Raw genomic sequence first — 21,151 nt, 5'->3', positions numbered from 1 at the left:
TTGGATTTGGGCAACAAAGTTTTTATTCATTAATCTTCAATTTTTCTTCTTTTTCTGAAAAACTAAAACTCATACTTTAATAATTAAATCTCACAAAATATATTAGAAAATTGTGTTCTTAGATAAACACCAATCATTTTATAATAACATTTGGAATAAATTATTCTTGGACTTGAGAAAAACTCATTATTTAAGCAGTTTTATTAGTTTAGGGATAATCTTGTTAACTTCCTTTCTTCTGACTTTTTCATCTTTGTTGGCTAACATTCCCAAAAAAATATTTGTACCATGAGCAAAATAACTGTAATTATTAACAGATTGTGAACACTATTATTAGTATTAAAAATCGGAAAATGTTGTTTTTGAGATTAGTTGATATAATTATGAAGTAAATTAATTTAATTAGAGTGGAAAGACAAAGGGTAAACTTGTAAAAGAATGAATTTAGTTTTGCTTAAAAAAATTACTAGTAACCTAAAAGTTGATTTTCTTGAAAAAGTGTGCTTTTTCTAGACCATAAAAACAAATGATTGTAGCCCCATAAAAAAATGAGACAACTTCAAGTTTTACAAAAAAATACAGAAACAAGCTAGAAAAAAGTAGCAAAAAATTTAAAGTATGAACCTCATCTTGATAAAGGTAAGGGCTTTTATAGAAGCAAAGAGAATTAAAAAATTTGACCGTTAGTGAAAAAACAATTTTGTGGACAGAGAGGAAGATTGAAATTTAATTTGAGATTAACTTATTGAAAAAACCTATAAAGTGCCAATAACTAAAAAATCATTCCTCATAGAATGTAGACTCATGAATTGTTTCATAGTGATGAGATTAAGAACATGTGTGGCAAGATAATAAAGATATGCCTGGTACCCGAAAAAAACCTTAATTAAAGCCAAAGGTTTCCACAAAAAATTTTCGAAGCACATTTCTTCAACCTCCATATTTTAATGTTTATAATATATCATTAAATGTGAGTGCAACTTAAAATATCATTTGTAGTTTCTGAACTAAACAATCATGTTTAGATATTCTGTTTTTAGTTTTTAAGATTATCGGCTTTAGTTTTCAGGTTTGCATGCTGTTACTCAACGATATCGGTTCATAGATCCAACTTTTTAAAAGGTTAAAATATTATCTATGTTCTTTGTGAAAACATCCAACAGATGTGATAAACATAATACTAATCAGTCAAAGTTATCAATGACTTTGTTATCAATAATAACAAATTTTTGCCATTCAGCTGTGAGCCAACGGCTCCAGAAATTTTTCTAACCTATTTATAGTTCCATGAATTTTCATAAAACTATGCCTTTAAGGCAACTTGTTTAATGCAAATATCTCATTGTGATGGTTATCCTAGAAAGATTTCTAAATATCAAAAGTAACCACATATATAACTAGTATTGAGATTATTTCTATCTGCACATGCTAAGGTAAGTCTTGTTTAAAGCTAAGTTCTGTAGTATTTTAAAAACTTCACGAGCTAAATCTATCCCTTGGCGCATTTTAGTGTAATTTGATCAGGGTAAAGTTCATCTAAAAGTATAAATATCTAGTAACATAAATAAAGAATATTTTTAAAAAATAGGTAGTTTTCATATTTTATAGGTGCAAAATACTTTTTATTTCTTACTTGGCTCACTATTAATGATATAGTGCTCCTCCAGCAGAGTTGAACTATGATACTTCCTTATTAAGCCTGTTTCTCTGACCTTTTCGAATAGGATTTGTTTTTTGTGTTTTTGCTTGCAATGTTTTTATAGTAATATATTATTAATTTCTTTTTATATATACTTTTGTCGTGTTGCTGTATTTATTTATTGTTATTCTCTTTACAGAAACTAGCATTGTTTATGACATATATTATGATCTGGAGCAACATCTAAATTTATTTTATGATTTTTTCTTATTAACACAAATATAACTGTTGTTTTTTGTTGTTTTTTTCTGTTTTTTATTAATGCTAGTATCTTATGCATTCAATGGAATTTTAAAGAAACATTGGTATTACAAAGATAAAAACTTGCTGTGAGCCGTTGCAATTGTAATTCACTTATATTATGTCGTTTGAAGTTGTTTATTTATGCCTAAAAAGAAGTAGGCTTTTGCTAATCTCTTTCTTTTCTGCAATATTACCACAATAACTTACTTTGCCAGTTCCCAGGATGCAATGTAATCATTGAAGGTCCTAGCAAAGCAATTCCAATTGCACTACTCAACGATCACTAACTCACCATCCTCCAAACTTGATTAACATTCATTTGGTCTTCTCAGAGCATAAGTCACCAAAAATGGATCATTTTAGCATCAATAAGGATATCGAAGAAGAAGATTAGGCAAACTTTATTAGTTTTTGTATCTTGTTCAAGAGGTCAAAGACATCAAAGAAAAAAAGATGAAAGCACCGTTGTTTCAGTACTGTAAAGACAACTTCGAAAATTAACTTCTGAGAGAAAATCCTAAAATAATTAACAAAAATGATGAGGCGTTTCTAAAAGCAATGAAAAAACTGGCTATTATCCCATCGGCCATAAACGTCATAAGAGCAGAACTACTTCAATTAAGATAGGGAAACAAAAAAATATTTGGTCATTTATTGCTAAAAAGAAGGGGATACTTGCAACTACGCAGTAAAATGCCACTGCAACCAACAATTTTACCAATTTTATCATACGAGACATTGTTATTGCTAGACTATCAAATATTGACACCCGTAAAAATGTGCTTTGATGGGTTTCTTATAGCACATCCTCTAGATATCATTGATTTTATTAAGGGTTAGGAAATGCCACGAAGTACACCAGGCTGTAGTTCAACAACATTAAGTGCATCAGCTTACAGGAAACAAAATAACTGCAATACGCAGGGTATTGAGTAATGTCCAGATTGCTCAAAATATCTTCATTTAAAGACATTTACAAGTTTTTTTACAGAATCATTTAGAGAATGGTACACTAAACCTTAAAAGTTGTGTCCAGATTTTTGAAAAAGCTTAGTTTTCTCACTTCTACACTTCTTAAAACAATAATAGAATCATCTAAAATTGTATAAATCGAATGCATCCAAAGATGCTGATGCTATCAGATTTGTGTTAAAGCAAAAAAGAAAATTACTATTAATGATCAATGTGAAGTAACGCAGCAACGAAATAAACCATCACATGTTTACCCTTTAAATATGAGCCACAGCTCAGTTGCTTGTTCACTCTACAACTCAGCTGCATATGACTAACAACTAATCAGACTAAATGCATTTGGTATCCGATTTTCTCCCATTTTACTTAAATATTTACAAGTTATTACAGATATTGGTGCTTATGGTCTATGAAAGAGTTTGACAGTACAGGTTTAAATGCAAAGTTTGATACCTGTGAAATATTAAAATATTCTGACATAATAAATTATATGGTCCAGATTTTTTCAGGTCCAGATTCATGGAGCCTGGAGCAGACCTAATATTTTACACATGAATGTGATAACCTTTTTTTAGTAAGTGACCATAAACTAATTGTCAAACTATTAGGAGATAGGACCTTAGATGAAATAGCTAACATACGACTTTTCCGATTAAAACAGGGAACCTTGCTATAAAAATTTATCATTCAACATTGACCAGGAAAAAAAAATCTGGCAGCGAATGCTACTTCTCATTACCTTGCAGAGAACATGAAGGATTTTCCCAATATCGGCAATATGGAATCACAAATAATAGCCTTTATACAAAAAGACATAGATAAAATGATTGCAGTGACATGGAAAAGTATCAAAGCAGAGTAAGAAAAAGATACTAATTTTAAAACATTAATGTAATAAATAGAAAGCGGTTTTCCAAAAGAAAAGATTAATTTCATATCAAATCTTTTACAGCTTTAGAAGTACCGTAAGGACTTGATGGTGTCCAATAGGGTTATAATATGCAACAACAGAATTGTAATCTCACCAACTTTACGTAATAAGATATTAGATGCACTGCACTCTGCCCACCAAGGAGTATCAGAAACAATAGCCAGAGGTCAAACTACTGTTTTTTGGCCTGGTATCACTTACAGCATAAAAAGTGCAATAATTGTTACAGCTGTAATTGAAACGCATCTTCTTATGTACAACTACTACTAATCCAACCTTACATCCCTGTGACGCCGTTTGAATGCATCTTTGCTGACTATTTTAAGTTTTGTGACTGAAATTCATAGTAGTATAAATATAATAGTATATATAATATTCATTCATATTTTTTTTAAATGTATTTCTAAAGCATAAACGAATACCAAATGAACAATAAACTAATAATAAATAATAAATAATAAACTAAATGGTTGCAGATTGGTATTTAGCATTAATTTGTATGATAGAAGTAAAAGATATGATACATTTTGTCTTAGATGATAACTTGAAAATCTACCAATGTAGCATAAACAATATCTGCTTCAGCTCTTTTACTTATTTTATACCTGAAAAAGAGAATTTTATGTTTGAGAAAAATAGCCTTTAATATAAACAAAGAAGGAGTATATCTCAATGTTTAATGAATAATTTATTTGTAAGATTTTATTTTTCATTTTTATAAATTTTGACAAAACTACATATCTTACCTCTCACACAATTCAGCAAGTAGTTTAAGCAGTTTTATCGATCGATTTTGTTCAGAACTTGACATTTTTTCTTTATAATTAAAATCTGAATCATTACTAATTGAAAGTAAATAGAAAAAATCAGACAATTTAGCATCTGATTTCTTTATTTCTCCAGATACTTGAAGGCTTTTTCAAATCCTTTAAAAAAGCAGCTTGCTTTCATCGCAGAAAAATCCAGTTTTCTAGTTTTCTTTGAGTTAAAGGTTCTTCCATAAAGAACTTACACAGGCATGATAGAGATTCCTAAAAACATATGACTATTTACAAGGGAAGGGAAGAAGATAAAGACAGCAATACATATGCAGTTTGACTATCTCTTGTTCTCTATATATTCTCTATAAAACTTGGTTTCTATCTACATATTCTTTATAAAATTTGGTTTCCTCCTTTTTTTTATGAAAAACATAGAAATTCACGAGTCTAAAAAATCAATATTATATTATGGAATACAAATATGTCAAATCATTGTTTAAAAATTTAAAATTATGGATTGTGGAGGAGATTGATTTGGTAATAAATAATCCGTATCTACACAGAAGTGTGGTAGGTGGGGTGCGTTAAAAACCTATCAATTACCTAGGCTTTTTTTAAATAAATTTCTAAATAAATTTGAATTTGGCATAAGAAGTTATTTCAGTAACTAGACTAGTTTAGAAGTGCGATAGCGACATGGTGTTGGGTTTTTGATCCTGAAAATGAAAATTTTTTTATCTTTACCTACTAAGTTTTGAGTTTAATTTTAAATTTGAATTGATGATTTGAGTAAATGCTTAAAGGCTGGCTCTAAGTTTTTTGTGTTATACTCACCTTGAAAAACTTGTAATTTTTATCTGTAGTTTTTAAGAGAAACTTATTTTCAATGCTAGTTTCCTGTAATCTTTTTGGTAAACATTAAATAGTTGGTTTATCTTATCTATAAAACCTGATGCATCTGTTTTATATTTTTGTACTCTATTTTTTTTTTCATAGTTTACAAATTTACAAAATAAGTTTTAAATGTAACTGTTGTGCTTTGTTTTATTTCTATTGACCGATATTGAATAAAAATTTAACTTACCCATAGATTGAATAGTTCTATATAAACTCTTTGTACACTGTTTTTCATGTAGTCTCTAAAATTAAGACATCTTTCAATTACTTGATTCAAAGTGGGACGTTTTCCTAAAGGAAATTCTGAAGCTTAAAAATATCCATCCAAAATGTATTTATTTGTTTTATTTGCTGTTTATTTGTAGACATAGCAAAATATATTAAAATTGACTACATTAATATTAAATGAGTCGTTTTTTGGAAAAATCTTGTTTTATTTTTCTGTAAAAAACTTTTTAAATATAAATTATGCATAAAAATTTTACACAAATAAAAAACGTTTAAACTCAAATTGTTTATCTTTTAGTTTAAAATCTGTACCCGTTGGAGAAAAATTAGGCATTTTATACAGATTTTAAGGACTTTTCTTCGAAGATAATTAACAATTTTTTAGGCCTTTTATATAACCTCAAGTGGGTTGGCTAAAACTGGCAGCCATATGTTTTTTTTTGTCATAAATTTTCACTTTTTTTAAGCTCCGTCCTACCTTAATAATTTCAAATTAATTTAATTAGTACTACTACTAGGAGGATTATCATTTAGGATTTACAAACTCCTCTACCATTACCCAACTAAGTTGGAATTCATAATCAGATTTTTGTCTAAAGCTTAATTAGAAATAAATTGCGACCTAGCAGCCTTGCTTGCTTTAATATACAATTAGTTTAACATCAAGCTTTACATTTATAAAAAACTTTTTGTTAAAAGTTTTGTTAGAAAGATATTGAGGCTTTTTTCAACCCATTTAAAAAAATTGCAATTTACATAAAACTTAAATAAAAGCAGTAACAATAAAAATATATGATTGTTTATTCTTAATTTTTTGAATGTTTTCTAAATTGAAAAGTAAAAATTTTAAGTCTTAAGTATTTACAAGTATTTAATTTTATCAATGATAATTGTGCTTTAAACATATGGAAACATACACACTAAGGGCTAACTTCCCTGAGTGTGTATGTTTATTTGGTTTTAATTTTATTTATGTTTTTATAGTGACTAATGATACAAATTATGTAAATTTATAATTGATTTAATCATGAAATACTTTTTCAAATTTAGATCAAAAGAAAGTTTTACATGTGTCATGCTTTATGGGTTGTATGGAGTTAATGGTGCTGGATTTGGGCATCTTTTACCTGTGTTTTTAGCAACTTCTAAAGAGTATGGTAAAATGCTATTTTAAGTGTTTTAATTTTTTTTGCTTAAAGTTACGTTTGACAGTTTCAGAATAAAGATTTATCACTAATGCAATACAGATATGCATTGAGGGTTTTTTCTGTGAGTCTCTCTTTTTTACTGTCATAAGCAATTAAATTTTTGGGGAAAGTTGGAACAGTTCTGACCGGAAACATTTTCATGAGGTGCCTATAATTTGCTTGCGGTAGTTTTTTTAAAAGATTGGGGAAAGATTTTATAGAGTGCAGCTTTACAAAAAAGATCTTACTAAAAAAAAAGCAGAAGAAACAAAAATATTAATGTTATATTTTTATCTATTGATTTTTTAGTAGCAGAAAAATAGTTTATAAAAAAAAGTTTATAGTTAACAAAAAAAAGTTCTATAATTAAGACTATATATTAATATATATAATTTTATATATATTATTATATATTAATATAAACCACGAACAGATGGGAAAAAAAAAACAGGAATTACTCTTTATTGTTCTTAGTAATGTTAAGAAAAACATTGGAGAAAATAAGAGACTGCTTGTATATGATCACATTAATTGAGCCACATATGGTTTTAATAAGTGCAGCCACATATGGTTTTAAGAAATTAAAGGTGGCAAGTTTACAAGTACGTGGTAAAGATACGTTAATATTCGTAGAGAAAATATATACAAAGAAAGATATATAAATCTAAAGAAAATAAAAGGGTAGTAAAATCTTTATGAGCAAGTGCAAAATTCAGAAATTGAAAAATAAAGTAAATAATATCCAGTGACGGTTCAGAAATGTTTAGTGGGATTGAGGGGGTGGGGATGAATTGAGAGAATAAAAGAAATCTAGGTTTGAGTTATAAAGCAAATAAAAAGTTGGGATGTTGTTGGATAGAAAAAATAGGACTCTTGTTTGATAGATAGATAGATATAAACAGAAAAAACGTTTAAGTTAAGTTGAGGTAAAATCATAATGGATGCTTAACGTATAGTTATATTGAGATAAAGTAGGTTCATTCTGGCTATTTTAGATTGGTTTATATGCAGTAAATAAGGTTAGGAAATCACCAAAGCTAATAACTTACAATTAAGTTAAAATACTGAGTATAATACTGATGAAATTATAGTTAAGTGAATTAGCTATTCTGAAGTCTAAGTTAGGCAAAGCTGGAGTGATAGGAAATGGTATAGACAGGAATGTGGGTGTTTAGTGGAAGTTAAATCCCAATTACTTTAAGGAGTTAAACTTTATATCATTTGAGACTAATTTTTTAACGAATAACCTTACGATAAAAGGGAATTAAAATTATGTATATTTAGGTTGTAAATTTGTAAATCTACCATAGGAAATGAAGACACAATAGAATTTAGTATATATCAAGGAATTCCTTGACTGATTAACATATAATACCTAAACTAAAGAATAAACATAAATAAGGGGAAGTTTAATCATTTTAAAGTCAAGAACAACGAAGCAGAACACTGTTATTGGGGCTTGCAGAGTGTATAGAAACGGAATTAAAGCAAACTCTAGTGTTTGTATTTTTTGTAACCAATCGTTTTATAAATTATCTAGTGTATTATTATTAGTTTTACGTATAGAAAATGTACTTTTATTGACAATAGAAAGGTTAAAGGAAAGATTATAATAAAAGGGTGGTGAAAAAACAAAGTGTGTTGATAATTTTTTTTATCTTTTATATACAAGTAGATCAGCTGGTAGATCAGAAGAAACATAAGAGTAAGGAGTAAGAGTAAGGTGTGCCTGAGCACATTCATATAGTTGATTTTACTATTAACAAGATAGGTGCATTGGTAAAGATTAAAGAAATATCATACACCAAATACACTTTGAGTGTTATTTTGTATAGAAGTGAAACATCGGTGGTATTGATGATGTCCAGTGTGTTAAAAGAACAGGAAAAAAAAATTCATCAGTTGGAAATATGGCAAGACTCAAACATTTAAAAAAAAAAAATATGATCTTAGATAGAGATTTAGAGTAATAGTTGTTTATATGCATTTTGTTAAAAATAGTCACTTATCTCTAAAATTATTTCATTCAATAGATTCCTACAGAGCTACTTTATTACATAAAACATAACTACAATTGTGTTTATATTTTATGTTATAGATAAATGTTTTAATTTTTTAATATAAAATTTACTAGTTTGATAGGGTGATTACATTGAAAAATATATTTAATATTACATATTGAAAAATATAATTAATAAAAAATTATTATTAAAAAGTTCAAAAATTATATTGATTATTTCAGGTGGGGCTGCAATGAAAGTATTTGACATTGGCATTATGATGTTAGTCTCTAGCGCTTTGGTTTTATTTGTGCAACTTAGTACTGCAAAGGTTTGCGTGATTTATATTTACAATTAGAATTGTAAAATATTTATGGGGACATACCTTGTTTGTTTAATTTATTAAACTTTTATTCATTTTAATTTGTAAAACTTTGGTTTATATAAAGTTCAAGCAATATGATACAAAATATTACAAATAAAATGCATGAAACTTAAATTATTTAAACAAACAGTATATTACCGTAAATAATGTATATTCATATATGTATATATATACATATATATATATATATATATATATATATATATATATATATATATACATATATATATATATATATATATATATATATATATATATATATATATACATATATATATATATATATATATATATATATATATATATATATATATATATATATATATATATATATATATATATATATATATATATATATATATGTATATATATATATATGTATTTTTTTAAAATTTTTAATTCCCCCTGTCACCATGAGTGGAGAAATTATATTTATAAACAGAAAATATAAGCTTTTAATGTTAGTTTTTGAAAAAAATTACCCCCCAAGCTGAAAATAATTTTTCCTATCTTTTTAATGTTATCCTAATAAGTTATAAATAACGTAATAGACATGCAAAAATCGCTAAAAATGGTCTTGCTTCAGACAAGAATAAGAAAGTTTGGGAATCAAATTTAGTGAGATTTAAAAAAGCTAAGACTTCAAGAATATGTGCTATTGTTAAAAGTATTAGTGAAATGAATAAAATGTCTTCAGAACAGCATATTATTGATTAATTGAAAAGTTTTTCATCAAATGTACAAAGCAGAAAGAAGAGAGAGTTGGCTCAAGAAATTGCACTAATATGGAGAAAGCTAAATATTCCAATTTTACAAGGTAAATCACCATCAGAAAGAAAAATAGAAAATGTATTGAAAACACTTGACAAAAATAGTCGAAAACCCGGAACTCAAAATTTTACCCGATTGTTTAACAAAACTAATGAGAAAGGTAAGTGGTTGTGTCAGAAAGATAAAGAGTTTTATGGTCTGTAAATGTCAATAAATGGAAGAGTTGGATATTGTGCCACGATTTAAGATACTGAAGATATTCATCCAAGAAAACTGGTGTTGATAAAGAAACAAATGTTTAAGAAACAAATCAGCCAAGACCGAGATTTCGAGTTATTTTTGTTCTACTTTCTTACGTTCTAATACCAGACTATCAAGAATCGAAATCTGCTCAAGCAGCATGTGCTTGAGCAGATTTCGATTGATGAGCACTCTATTGTGTAGAATACTTTTTAAAGTTGTTTAAATATATATTAGGCTCCTTATTAACATTTGTTGAGCACTCTTAATTGTATTTTAACATTCCGTGTAAATATGGAAACTAATAATTTCATTTACTCGTTGAAAAATATACCTATACTAGATAAAAAAAGTTATACTATTTCTTTGATTGAAAAAGTTGAGCATTTTATTAAAAGAATTCGTTGGAAAGCCCATTTTTTCTTAAAACCGAATACAAAAACAGATGATACATTCAATGATAATGATAATTATGGATTTAAAACAAAAAATACCCCACCTTTTATACCTGATTTGGAAAATTTTGAAAAATGACCTATTACATTTAATTAAAACAATAAAGTTTCGCCCGATAAAAAACGAATTTCAAACAGAATTAAAGTTAGATGTTAAAAAAATTAAATCAAACCCTATTATTTTGGTTTTTGCTGATAAAACAAATAATATTTACCAACTCACAACAGAAAACTATGAAAAAATTTTACGTGACTATATTACTACTTCTTATGAAAAAGCCCCTAGAAATTTGGAAAACGCAATTAATTTAGAAGCGCAAAGTATTGCTAAAAAAATAAATCTTGATAATAGAATCGAATCAATTGCCCCTGCCCAAGCCTTTGTAACACTAAAAGACCATAAACCAAATTTTCAAAACAAACTTCCTTGTAGGTTATTGGTTCCCTCAAAAAGTGAGATTGGACATGTAAGCAAAATTAAATGGGACAAAATTAATAATATTCTTAGAAACAAATTAAATTTGCAGCAGTGGAAAAATACTACTGATATTATAAATTGGTTTTCCATAATCAAAAATAAAAATGACTGTACATTTATTCAATTTGACATTAATGATTTTTACCCCTCAATAACCGCAGATATTTTAGATAAGACTATTGAATTTGCAAAAGACCACACAGTTATACCTGATGACACAATCCGTATAATAAAACATTGTAGGAAAACCTTACTTTATTTTAATAAGGAAATTTGGAAAAAAAAAACATACATGACTGCTTTGATGTAACTATGAGCAGTTATGACGGAGCAGAAATTTGTGAATTTGTTGGACTATATATTTTAGATTTGTTAAGTAAAATAAACAATTTAAAAGATTTAGGCCTTTATCGCGACGATGGTTTAATAGTAATGCGTAGAAAGTCTGGTCCACTGCTCGACAAAATTAGAAAAGATATTATAAAAATTTTTAAAAAAATTGGCTTTCAAATCGAAATAAACATAAATTTAAAAACTGTGAATTTTCTTGATGTCACATTTAACCTCTCTGAAAATTCATATAAGCCTTTCAAAAAACCAAACGATGAACTATTATATATTAATATTAACTCTAACCATCCACCCCAAATTCTAAAGCAAATCCCAATTTCAATGAATAACAGACTAAACCAAAACTCCTCAAATGAAAATGTATTCAATTCCTCTAAACGAATATTTGAAGATGCCCTAAAAAAAAGTGGTTTTGAAAATTTTATACTAAAATTTGACCCTGAAAAAAAGAATACAAAAAAACGAAATAGAACTAGAAATGTAATTTGGTTCAACCCCCCATATAGCACAAATGTTTCTACTAACATAGGAAAAGTGTTTTTAAAATTGGTCAATAAGCATTTCCCGCCCTCTAATAAATTACATAAAATTTTTAATCGAAATACAATTAAAATTAGCTACAGTTGCACAAAAAATATGGAAAGAATTATAAAAGGTCACAATAAGGCTTTGTTAAACAAAAAAGAAATCCTAAATGAAAAAACTACAGAAAGTTGTAATCGCAAACAAAAAATGAATTGTCCAATGAGTGGAAGCTGTTTATCAAAAAATGTGGTATATAAATGTGTTGTTTCTTCAAAGAATGTACCTAATAAACAATATATTAGCATAACAGAGGGTGAATGGAAAAAACGTTTTGCCAATCATAAGCAATCTTTCAAAAATAAAAAGTATTCAAAAGACACCATGCTGTCAAAATATATATGGGAATTAAAAGAAAAAAATATTGATGATTTTATACTGAATTGGTCTATCCTTAAAACAGCGCCTGCATATAACAATATTTCCAAAAAATGCATACTATGCCTACAAGAAAAATTTGAAATAATAACACATTCAAATCAAGAATGCTTATTAAACAAAAGATCGGAATTAATTTCTAAATGTAGGCACGAAAATAAGTTTCTCCTAAAAAACTATAAAAATAAATGAGTTCAAATAATATTTACATTACCTACCCTTTTTAAAAAAACATTTTCAAAAAATAGCATAAGTAATCATTTCTAAAGAATTCTTTTTATAATAGTGTCAGCAAATTCCACAAATGTGTGAAAATTTACAGTAGTTACGACATTTGCAACTTCCTGCAATTTAATTTTTGGTATAAATTGAAAATATATATATATATATATATATATATATATATATATATATATATATATATATATATATATATATATATATATATATACACATATATATAGGATTTAAATGTTGACATATTGTACGAGAGTCTATATATATCAACTAATTTAAAACATCAGATAATACGATTTCTCTCAATACTAAATAATTTTTCGAAATTTTCGCCGGATTAAAGACACCGGCATCATCAGCATATAATATAATATAATTACAAAAATTATGACCGTTAAATAACAACAAAAATTTTTAAATTTTGACGTCACCTATATAATGCCTTTTTTTACTTAAGTATGAAAAAAAATGAAGTTCAAAAATTTGTTTTAACATATTGTCCATTGCCCAAATTCATACCACCGTACATTGGAGAACATTAATGTTTTTGTATCTCCAAGGCTACAAGGACTTTTCTTTCAAACTTTTTATCCTCAATTTTAATTGCTTCTGCCCTATCCTATTCAATATCGTCATCGTAATTTACTTTATGCAAAGCTAATGCAGACTGATTTAACTTGCCTTCAGTCAAAAAAATTTTATGTTGTAGACCCTTAATCTTGTTTGAAGTTTTGATTCACCGAGATACACTTTGGGGCATTTGCACTTAATTAAATAGGTTCCAGGTTGGCTGTTGCGTGGTAATTTTGATTTATTTCTAGATTTTAATAACATTTTTAGGTTAGCATTTGACTTAAAAACAGTTCTGTAACCAGCTAACGAGAGATCAAAGAAAAGCATTTAAAGAAAGTAATCAAGATAAGAAAATTGATATTTATCCATTTGATAAAGGAATAGGATTCGTGAGAATAGAACATGATAAAGCAATTGAAAAAATTAGAGAACAGATTGCCCTAATAAAAATTATTAGTATTGATCTAAGTTTTGCAATTAAAATAAAGTCTTTCTTTTGGAAAACATAAAGCAACGTTTTTCAAAGTAAGAATTTGAAAGCATATATCCGAATGATCCTGTTTCACCACGTTTGTTTGGGCTAATTAAAGCCCATAAATAAGACAAATCTTATCCGATGAGAGTTGTTGTATCAACTATTTGCACATCTTGTTATGGAATTTCGAATTATTTGGTTAGAAGGTTTTAGTTACTTTGATTACTAGTTTTAGTTAACTTGGTTCGAAGGTTAGAATTACTTGGTTACAACCGGTCTTAAATGAAAATCCTATTGACGATAGCCACGCTAGGTTTTTTATTTAAAGCAAGCGGAGCCGTTCCAAACAATCCTGAATAGACATCCTTCTTTAAAATATACTAATAAAGTTGGAAACAAAAACAAGGTACTTAACTTTTTGGATATAACTGTTATTAATAATACTCATGGAAAATAAGAGTTCAAGGTGACAAAAAAAATGCTATAACCAATTTTCAAATCAAACCTCATTCTAATCAAGATCCCAAAATTTTAAAAGCAATATTCAACGGATATATACACAGAGCATACTCAATGGGCAGTGAAAACCATTTTAAAGATGAGATAAATTTTTTAATTCAAGTGTTTACTGAAAATGGGTACGATGAAAAAATGCTTAAAGATATTTCTTATCACGTTCGAAAAATATGTTTAGCAAATAATAATGAAATTCTATCAAACTCTAATAACCTTCCTACATATTCTTTATATTGGATACCAATAATATCTCCCAGACTTAGAAGAATATTCAGGAAAGCTGGTTAAAGAACTGTTTTAAAGTCAAATCCTAACCTAAAAACGCTATTAACGTCTAAAAATAAATCAAAATTACCACGCAACAGCCAACCTGGAACCTATTTAATTTAGTGCAAATGCTCTAAAGTGTATGTCGGTGAATCAAAACTTCAAATAAGAACAAGGGTCTTCAACACCAAAATTTGTTGACCGAAGGCAAGTTAAACCAGTCTGCATTAGCTTTGCATAAAGTAAATTACGATGAGGATATTGAATGGGATAGGGCAGAAACACTTAAAGTTGAGGAAAAAAAATTTAAAAGTAAAGTCCGTGAAGCCTTGGAGGTACAAAAACATCAATGTTCTCCAATATACGGTGGTATAAATTTGGACAATAGACAATATGTCCATTGTCCAAATTCATACCACAAAAAACAAACTTTTGAACTCCATTTTTTCATACTTAAGTAAAAGAAGCCATTATAAAGGTGACGTCAAAACTTAAAAATTTTTTATGTTATTTAACGGTCACAATTTTTGTAATGATATATTATAATATGCTGATGATGCCGGTGTCTATAATCCGGCGAAAATTTCAAATAAATTATTTAGTATTGAGAGAAATTGTATTATATGATGTTTTAAATTAGTTTATATATATAACTTTTTAGTGTAACTCATAGATTTGTTTATAAATTTGAAATCAATTTTCTAAAAATACGACTTTTGGATTTCAATAACCATGAGCAAGACTAGGTTTTTTCAAACAGAGACGAGACCGAGACGAGAAGTTAGTACTTCTCGTGAGACCGAGAACGAGACGAGACAAGAAATTTAACAGTTTTTGAAAACAATTTTATTAAAATGCAAGTAAAAAAAAAAATATAAACATGGTTTTGACAAATAGACACAAATGATATTTTTCAAATGTAAACAACTTTTTCAATTATTAATTCAGAATTTTTTTGCCAAACATTTATAACAAGACAATGTTTTCTCTGATTAAGATGATTTGTTCTACTTTTTCTGGGTGTAAGTTGTGTCTGGATGATCGGACGACATTTCCACCTGAGCTAAAAACTCTCTCTGATTTAGTTGAACTTGCTGGAATAGCTAAAATTTGTCAAGCTAATGAAGAGAGTTCTGGCAATGTATTGGAATGCAATTTCCACCAATCAAGAATCGGAAAGTCTTTTTTGGCATCAGGGAGATATTGATACCGGCACATTTCGCTCAAAATAAGATTCAGTTCAGATGTTGGCTCTTGTGTTTCAAGTCTGACGATTAACTTGCGCTTCAGTTTTGAACTAGGGGACAAATCTGCTGAAAGGACTCTGGCAACAGGTCAACATTATCCTTAACCTGTGAGGCTAACCATTCTTTTGTTGTTTGAAATTTTTTGAAGATTTTTTCTAGTGAAGTCCCTTTAAAGCAGGATTTAAGTAGTTTGCTGCAGCACTCAATAAGTTTCCAGTGTGACAAAGAGGAAATCTTTTCTCAATGCAGCTTTTCAAGTTTTTTGCATACAAGACACCGTAGCCATTTTTTCCATCCGTCTCAATAAGTTGATCAATTTTGTCATGGATTAAATAAAGAGAATTGGCGACAGTGTTAATTGTTGGAATAGACTCAGCGGACCACGTTTCTGTAGCTTCTTTAAGTGGTGCCAAAATTTCTACTGCTCCCTCGATTGATTTCCACTGTGATGCACCGATGGTCTTTAAAGAAAAAATATCTTCATTTGCACATAAGCTGATAATTGCACTCTTTAGATGTAGGACAGAAGCCATGCAATCCAGTTCACTATTCCATCTTGTGACAACAGATTGGTGTAACTGTCTAAAATTGATTCCTTGAGCGTCTAGATTCTGATTCAAGCAACTCAGCTGCAACTGTTGACTGGTGAGTTAAAGAAGCCAAATCTTTACATGTTTGCAACGCATCATCTATTCCAGCAGTCATTCCAAATGAGTCTCGAACTGCACATTGCAAAATATAATTGTTGCACAAGTATTGGTCAAGGCGCTTTGACAATTTGACTGCAAGTTTCATGTTTCTTGTCTGGTCGTTCACGCAGTACATTGGCAAATCAGCAGGCAAATTTAGTTCTTCTAAGAGAGAATCCAGCTTTCCTTCAATTAAGACACCTGTGCGTCTGCCTGGGAACTGTTGAACATGGGGTGTCGAGTGATGTAGTCTCCAATTTTCGTCAATAGCATGAAAAGTCCGAGACATGTAGCTGTCCTGAGCTCTAGAAGTCCAAAGGTCAGAAGTAAATGCAGCACTTTTTAGATTTGGCGTAATCTCCGTTATTATGCTCTTCATTCCAGATGAACTTCTCTTGACCGAATCGAAAGCTTTCTTGAATATGTTGTTCTGTGATGAAGGCTCAGTTTAGGGTTTGCAAGGTCAAACAATTTCTTGAAACCTCTTCCTTCGACTGCTGAAAAAGATGCCAGATCAGTGCAAAAGTAATCCAGCATTGCAGAGTCAAACTGTTTTTGAATGGAATTGTCTTTGTCATGTTTGGACTTTGTTTCAAGCATTTCGACCATGGTTCGTTGTTTCTTCTTAGGAGGAGGAAGAAGAGAGTCGTCAATTTTTTCAGAATACTCAACGTAATCTTGGCTGTGCTTTTTTTCGAGGTGACGATGAAGTCTGCTTGTGTTTCAATCTTTTGTTTTCAAAGACTTTTTGCACGCCTTGCATTCAGCACCGTCACTTGGTCTTTGAAAATATCTCCAGATTTTGTTTTTTCTTGGTGACATTTTTGATCGTTGAAATGAGGCAAGAATTTTTCTTTTTAATATGAACAATATGTGTTAAGCTGAATTCCACTGGTAAACTAATGAAATTTAGTTGAAAGTGCACCATTTTATACAAAAAGTTTTTGTATTTAAAATCTAATTAAAAATATTTAAAATCTATTTAAACTTTTTTAATTAGATTTTTTTTAAAAATCTAATTAAAAAATTTAATTAAAAATCGAATTAAAAATTTAATTTCTTTTTGTCAAATACAAATTAAATTTTTAGTTAGATTTATTAAAAGTACGGAGTCAAATTATTAATTAATTAAAAAAACAAATTAATAAGCATTTTGTAAATTATAATAATTTTTAATTTGGAAAATAATATAATATTTAAGTCTCGTTCTACTTCTCGCGAGAATTTTCTATTTTTTGTTTCTCATGAGAAGTCCCATTTCTCACGAGAAACGAGAACGAGACGAGGTCTCGCTAATGGTTAGATTATATTAAACAATTACAACCTAGTAAAAGAGCTACAACAACTAGCACAAATTTTAGTTATGCGAGGCTACCCTATTCAATCTTTTAACAAAGGTTTTAATAAAGCACTACGACGTACGCAACACGAATAAATATAAAGAAGAAAGAGAAAAAGAGAGAATTTTACCGATAGTTACAACATTTGGAAAAGTTGGAAAACTTACCAATAAAATAATAAAAAAGCACTGGAATATTGTTGAACAAGATACTGATCTTAAAAATATATGGCCAACTCCACCTATCAAGAAATCAAGAAATTTCTAATCCAAACGGCACATAAAAAAACATAAATGAAAAATTAATTTTTTTCTTTACTAGGTTACAGTTCCATGGTGTTACTATTTAGGTGTTATACTGTTATTGGTTTACTCTACATTAATTTTCTAGTTTATTTTATATTTAATAAGTTAAAATTAAACTTTTTATCGTGCATTTTTTATGGTCTCAAATTTACGTTATTTCGGACCGTAGAGAAAGCCTCACTTTAAAATATGTTTTCCCGCTCTTTACATTATTTTTTTATTTTAGTATATTTCTTATCTTATTCTATTTAATAAATACCCAATTTACCGAATATTGTCTAATTTTCTTTTATTGTTTTTTTTACTAAATTATAATTTCATATAAGTTTTACTCTTTGAAACTTCGATTTAGTTAATTTCTTACTTATTTTTTCATGTAGTTTTTTCTATCGCTTTTGTTTTGGTCTCGATAATTCGGACCGTAGAGAAAACTCTATATTTTGAAATTTCGATTTTGTTATGGTCTCAAAGTTACTTTGATTCAAACCGTAGAGAAAACTTTACCTCTAAACAATGTTTTAATCGCTTTTTACATCATTTTTATATAATCCTTATTAATCCTAGTAATATCCGAACACTTTTTATTAACCACCCATTTAGGTGGTTAATATAAAGTTTTTGGGTAATATTACAATGATATAAGGAATGATATAAAATTTTTCTAGTTTTATTTTAGTATTTATTTTGTCTTATTAAAGTATTTTTAATAAACTATTTATCCGCTGGTTTGCAAAATACTACTATTATCAAGGAATTTTTGAGCTAAATTATTTAGATTTTTAACACAAGCAGACTTCATCGTCACCTCGAAAAAAAGCACAGCCAAGATTACGTTGAGTATTCTGAAAAAATTGACGACTCTCTTCTTCCTCCTCCTAAGAAGAAACAACGAACCATGGTCGAAATGCTTGAAACAAAGTCCAAACATGACAAAGACAATTCCATTCAAAAACAGTTTGACTCTGCAATGCTGGATTACTTTTGCACTGATCTGGCATCTTTTTCAGCAGTCGAAGGAAGAGGTTTCAAGAAATTGTTTGACCTTGCAAACCCTAAACTGAGCCTTCATCACAGAACAACATATTCAAGAAAGCTTTCGATTCGGTCAAGAGAAGTTCATCTGGAATGAAGAGCATAATAACGGAGATTACGCCAAATCTAAAAAGTGCTGCATTTACTTCTGACCTTTGGACTTCTAGAGCTCAGGACAGCTACATGTCTCGGACTTTTCATGCTATTGACGAAAATTGGAGACTACATCACTCGACACCCCATGTTCAACAGTTCCCAGGCAGACGCACAGGTGTCTTAATTGAAGGAAAGCTGGATTCTCTCTTAGAAGAACTAAATTTGCCTGCTGATTTGCCAATGTACTGCGTGAACGACCAGACAAGAAACATGAAACTTGCAGTCAAATTGTCAAAGCGCCTTGACCAATACTTGTGCAACAATTATATTTTGCAATGTGCAGTTCGAGACTCATTTGGAATGACTGCTGGAATAGATGATGCGTTGCAAACATGTAAAGATTTGGCTTCTTTAACTCACCAGTCAACAGTTGCAGCTGAGTTGCTTGAATCAGAATCTAGACGCTCAAGGAATCAATTTTAGACAGTTACACCAATCTGTTGTCACAAGATGGAATAGTGAACTGGATTGCATGGCTTCTGTCCTACATCTAAAGAGTGCAATTATCAGCTTATGTGCAAATGAAGATATTTTTTCTTTAAAGACCATCGGTGCATCACAGTGGAAATCAATCGAGGGAGCAGTAGAAATTTTGGCACCACTTAAAGAAGCTACAGAAACGTGGTCCGCTGAGTCTATTCCAACAATTAACACTGTCGCCAATTCTCTTTATTTAATCCATGACAAAATTGATCAACTTATTGAGACGGATGGAAAAAATGGCTACGGTGTCTTGTATGCAAAAAACTTGAAAAGCTGCATTGAGAAAAGATTTCCTCTTTGTCACACTGGAAACTTATTGAGTGCTGCAGCAAACTACTTAAATCCTGCTTTAAAGGGACTTCACTAGAAAAAATCTTCAAAAAATTTCAAACAACAAAAGAATGGTTAGCCTCACAGGTTAAGGATAATGTTGACCTGTTGCCAGAGTCCTTTCAGCAGATTTGTCCCCTAGTTCAAAACTGAAGCGCAAGTTAATCGTCAGACTTGAAACACAAGAGCCAACATCTGAACTGAATCTTATTTTGAGCGAAATGTGCCGGTATCAATATCTCCCTGATGCCAAAAAAGACTTTCCGATTCTTGATTGGTGGAAATTGCATTCCAATACATTGCCAGAACTCTCTTCATTAGCTTGACAAATTTTAGCTATTCCAGCAAGTTCAACTAAATCAGAGAGAGTTTTTAGCTCAGGTGGAAATGTCGTCCGATCATCCAGACACAACTTACACCCAGAAAAAGTAGAACAAATCATCTTAATCAGAGAAAACATTGTCTTGTTATAAATGTTTGGCAAAAAAATTCTGAATTAATAATTGAAAAAGTTGTTTACATTTGAAAAATATCATTTGTGTCTATTTGTCAAAACCATGTTTATATTTTTTTTTTTACTTGCATTTTAATAAAATTGTTTTCAAAAACTGTTAAATTTCTTGTCTCGTCTCGTTCTCGGTCTCACGAGAAGTACTAACTTCTCGTCTCGGTGTCGTCTCGGTTTGAAAAAACCTAGTCTCGCTCATGGTTAATATAATTTCATTGTACCTTAACGCCGAGCTATATACTAAGTTGCTTTATTGATGAGGGGGATGGATTGAATTATAATTATAATAGTTGTGTTTTATTCGTTACTTTGTTGTATAATATTGTTTCTTATTGTCCATCTATCTTTTTGATTATTGTTTGGTCCATGAAACATATATAATTGGTAAAAATATTGAAAGTAAATTTGATCGTGGGGTGGCAGGCATTCATAAAT

The 21,151-nt window shown here is 29.2% G+C and overlaps 1 protein-coding gene across 3 annotated transcripts in view; it reads left to right on the top strand.

Moving 5' to 3' along the window:
* The first annotated feature begins 6,782 nt into the window (after positions 1 to 6,782).
* Positions 6,783 to 21,151, top strand: part of LOC136089411 (uncharacterized) — a 58,036-nt gene continuing 43,667 nt past the window's right edge. For all 3 annotated transcript variants that reach the window (XM_065815387.1, XM_065815386.1, XM_065815385.1), the window contains exons 1-2: positions 6,783 to 6,888; positions 9,161 to 9,249. In XM_065815387.1, the coding sequence (XP_065671459.1) occupies positions 6,807 to 6,888; positions 9,161 to 9,249 (171 nt within the window). In that variant the 5' untranslated portion in view covers positions 6,783 to 6,806. The remainder of the gene's footprint in view (positions 6,889 to 9,160; positions 9,250 to 21,151) is intronic.

Source organism: Hydra vulgaris, chromosome 13 (genome assembly GCF_038396675.1).
Source record: "Hydra vulgaris chromosome 13, alternate assembly HydraT2T_AEP".
Lineage (NCBI taxonomy): Eukaryota > Metazoa > Cnidaria > Hydrozoa > Anthoathecata > Hydridae > Hydra > Hydra vulgaris.
This window is presented reverse-complemented; position numbering and strand designations above follow the sequence as displayed.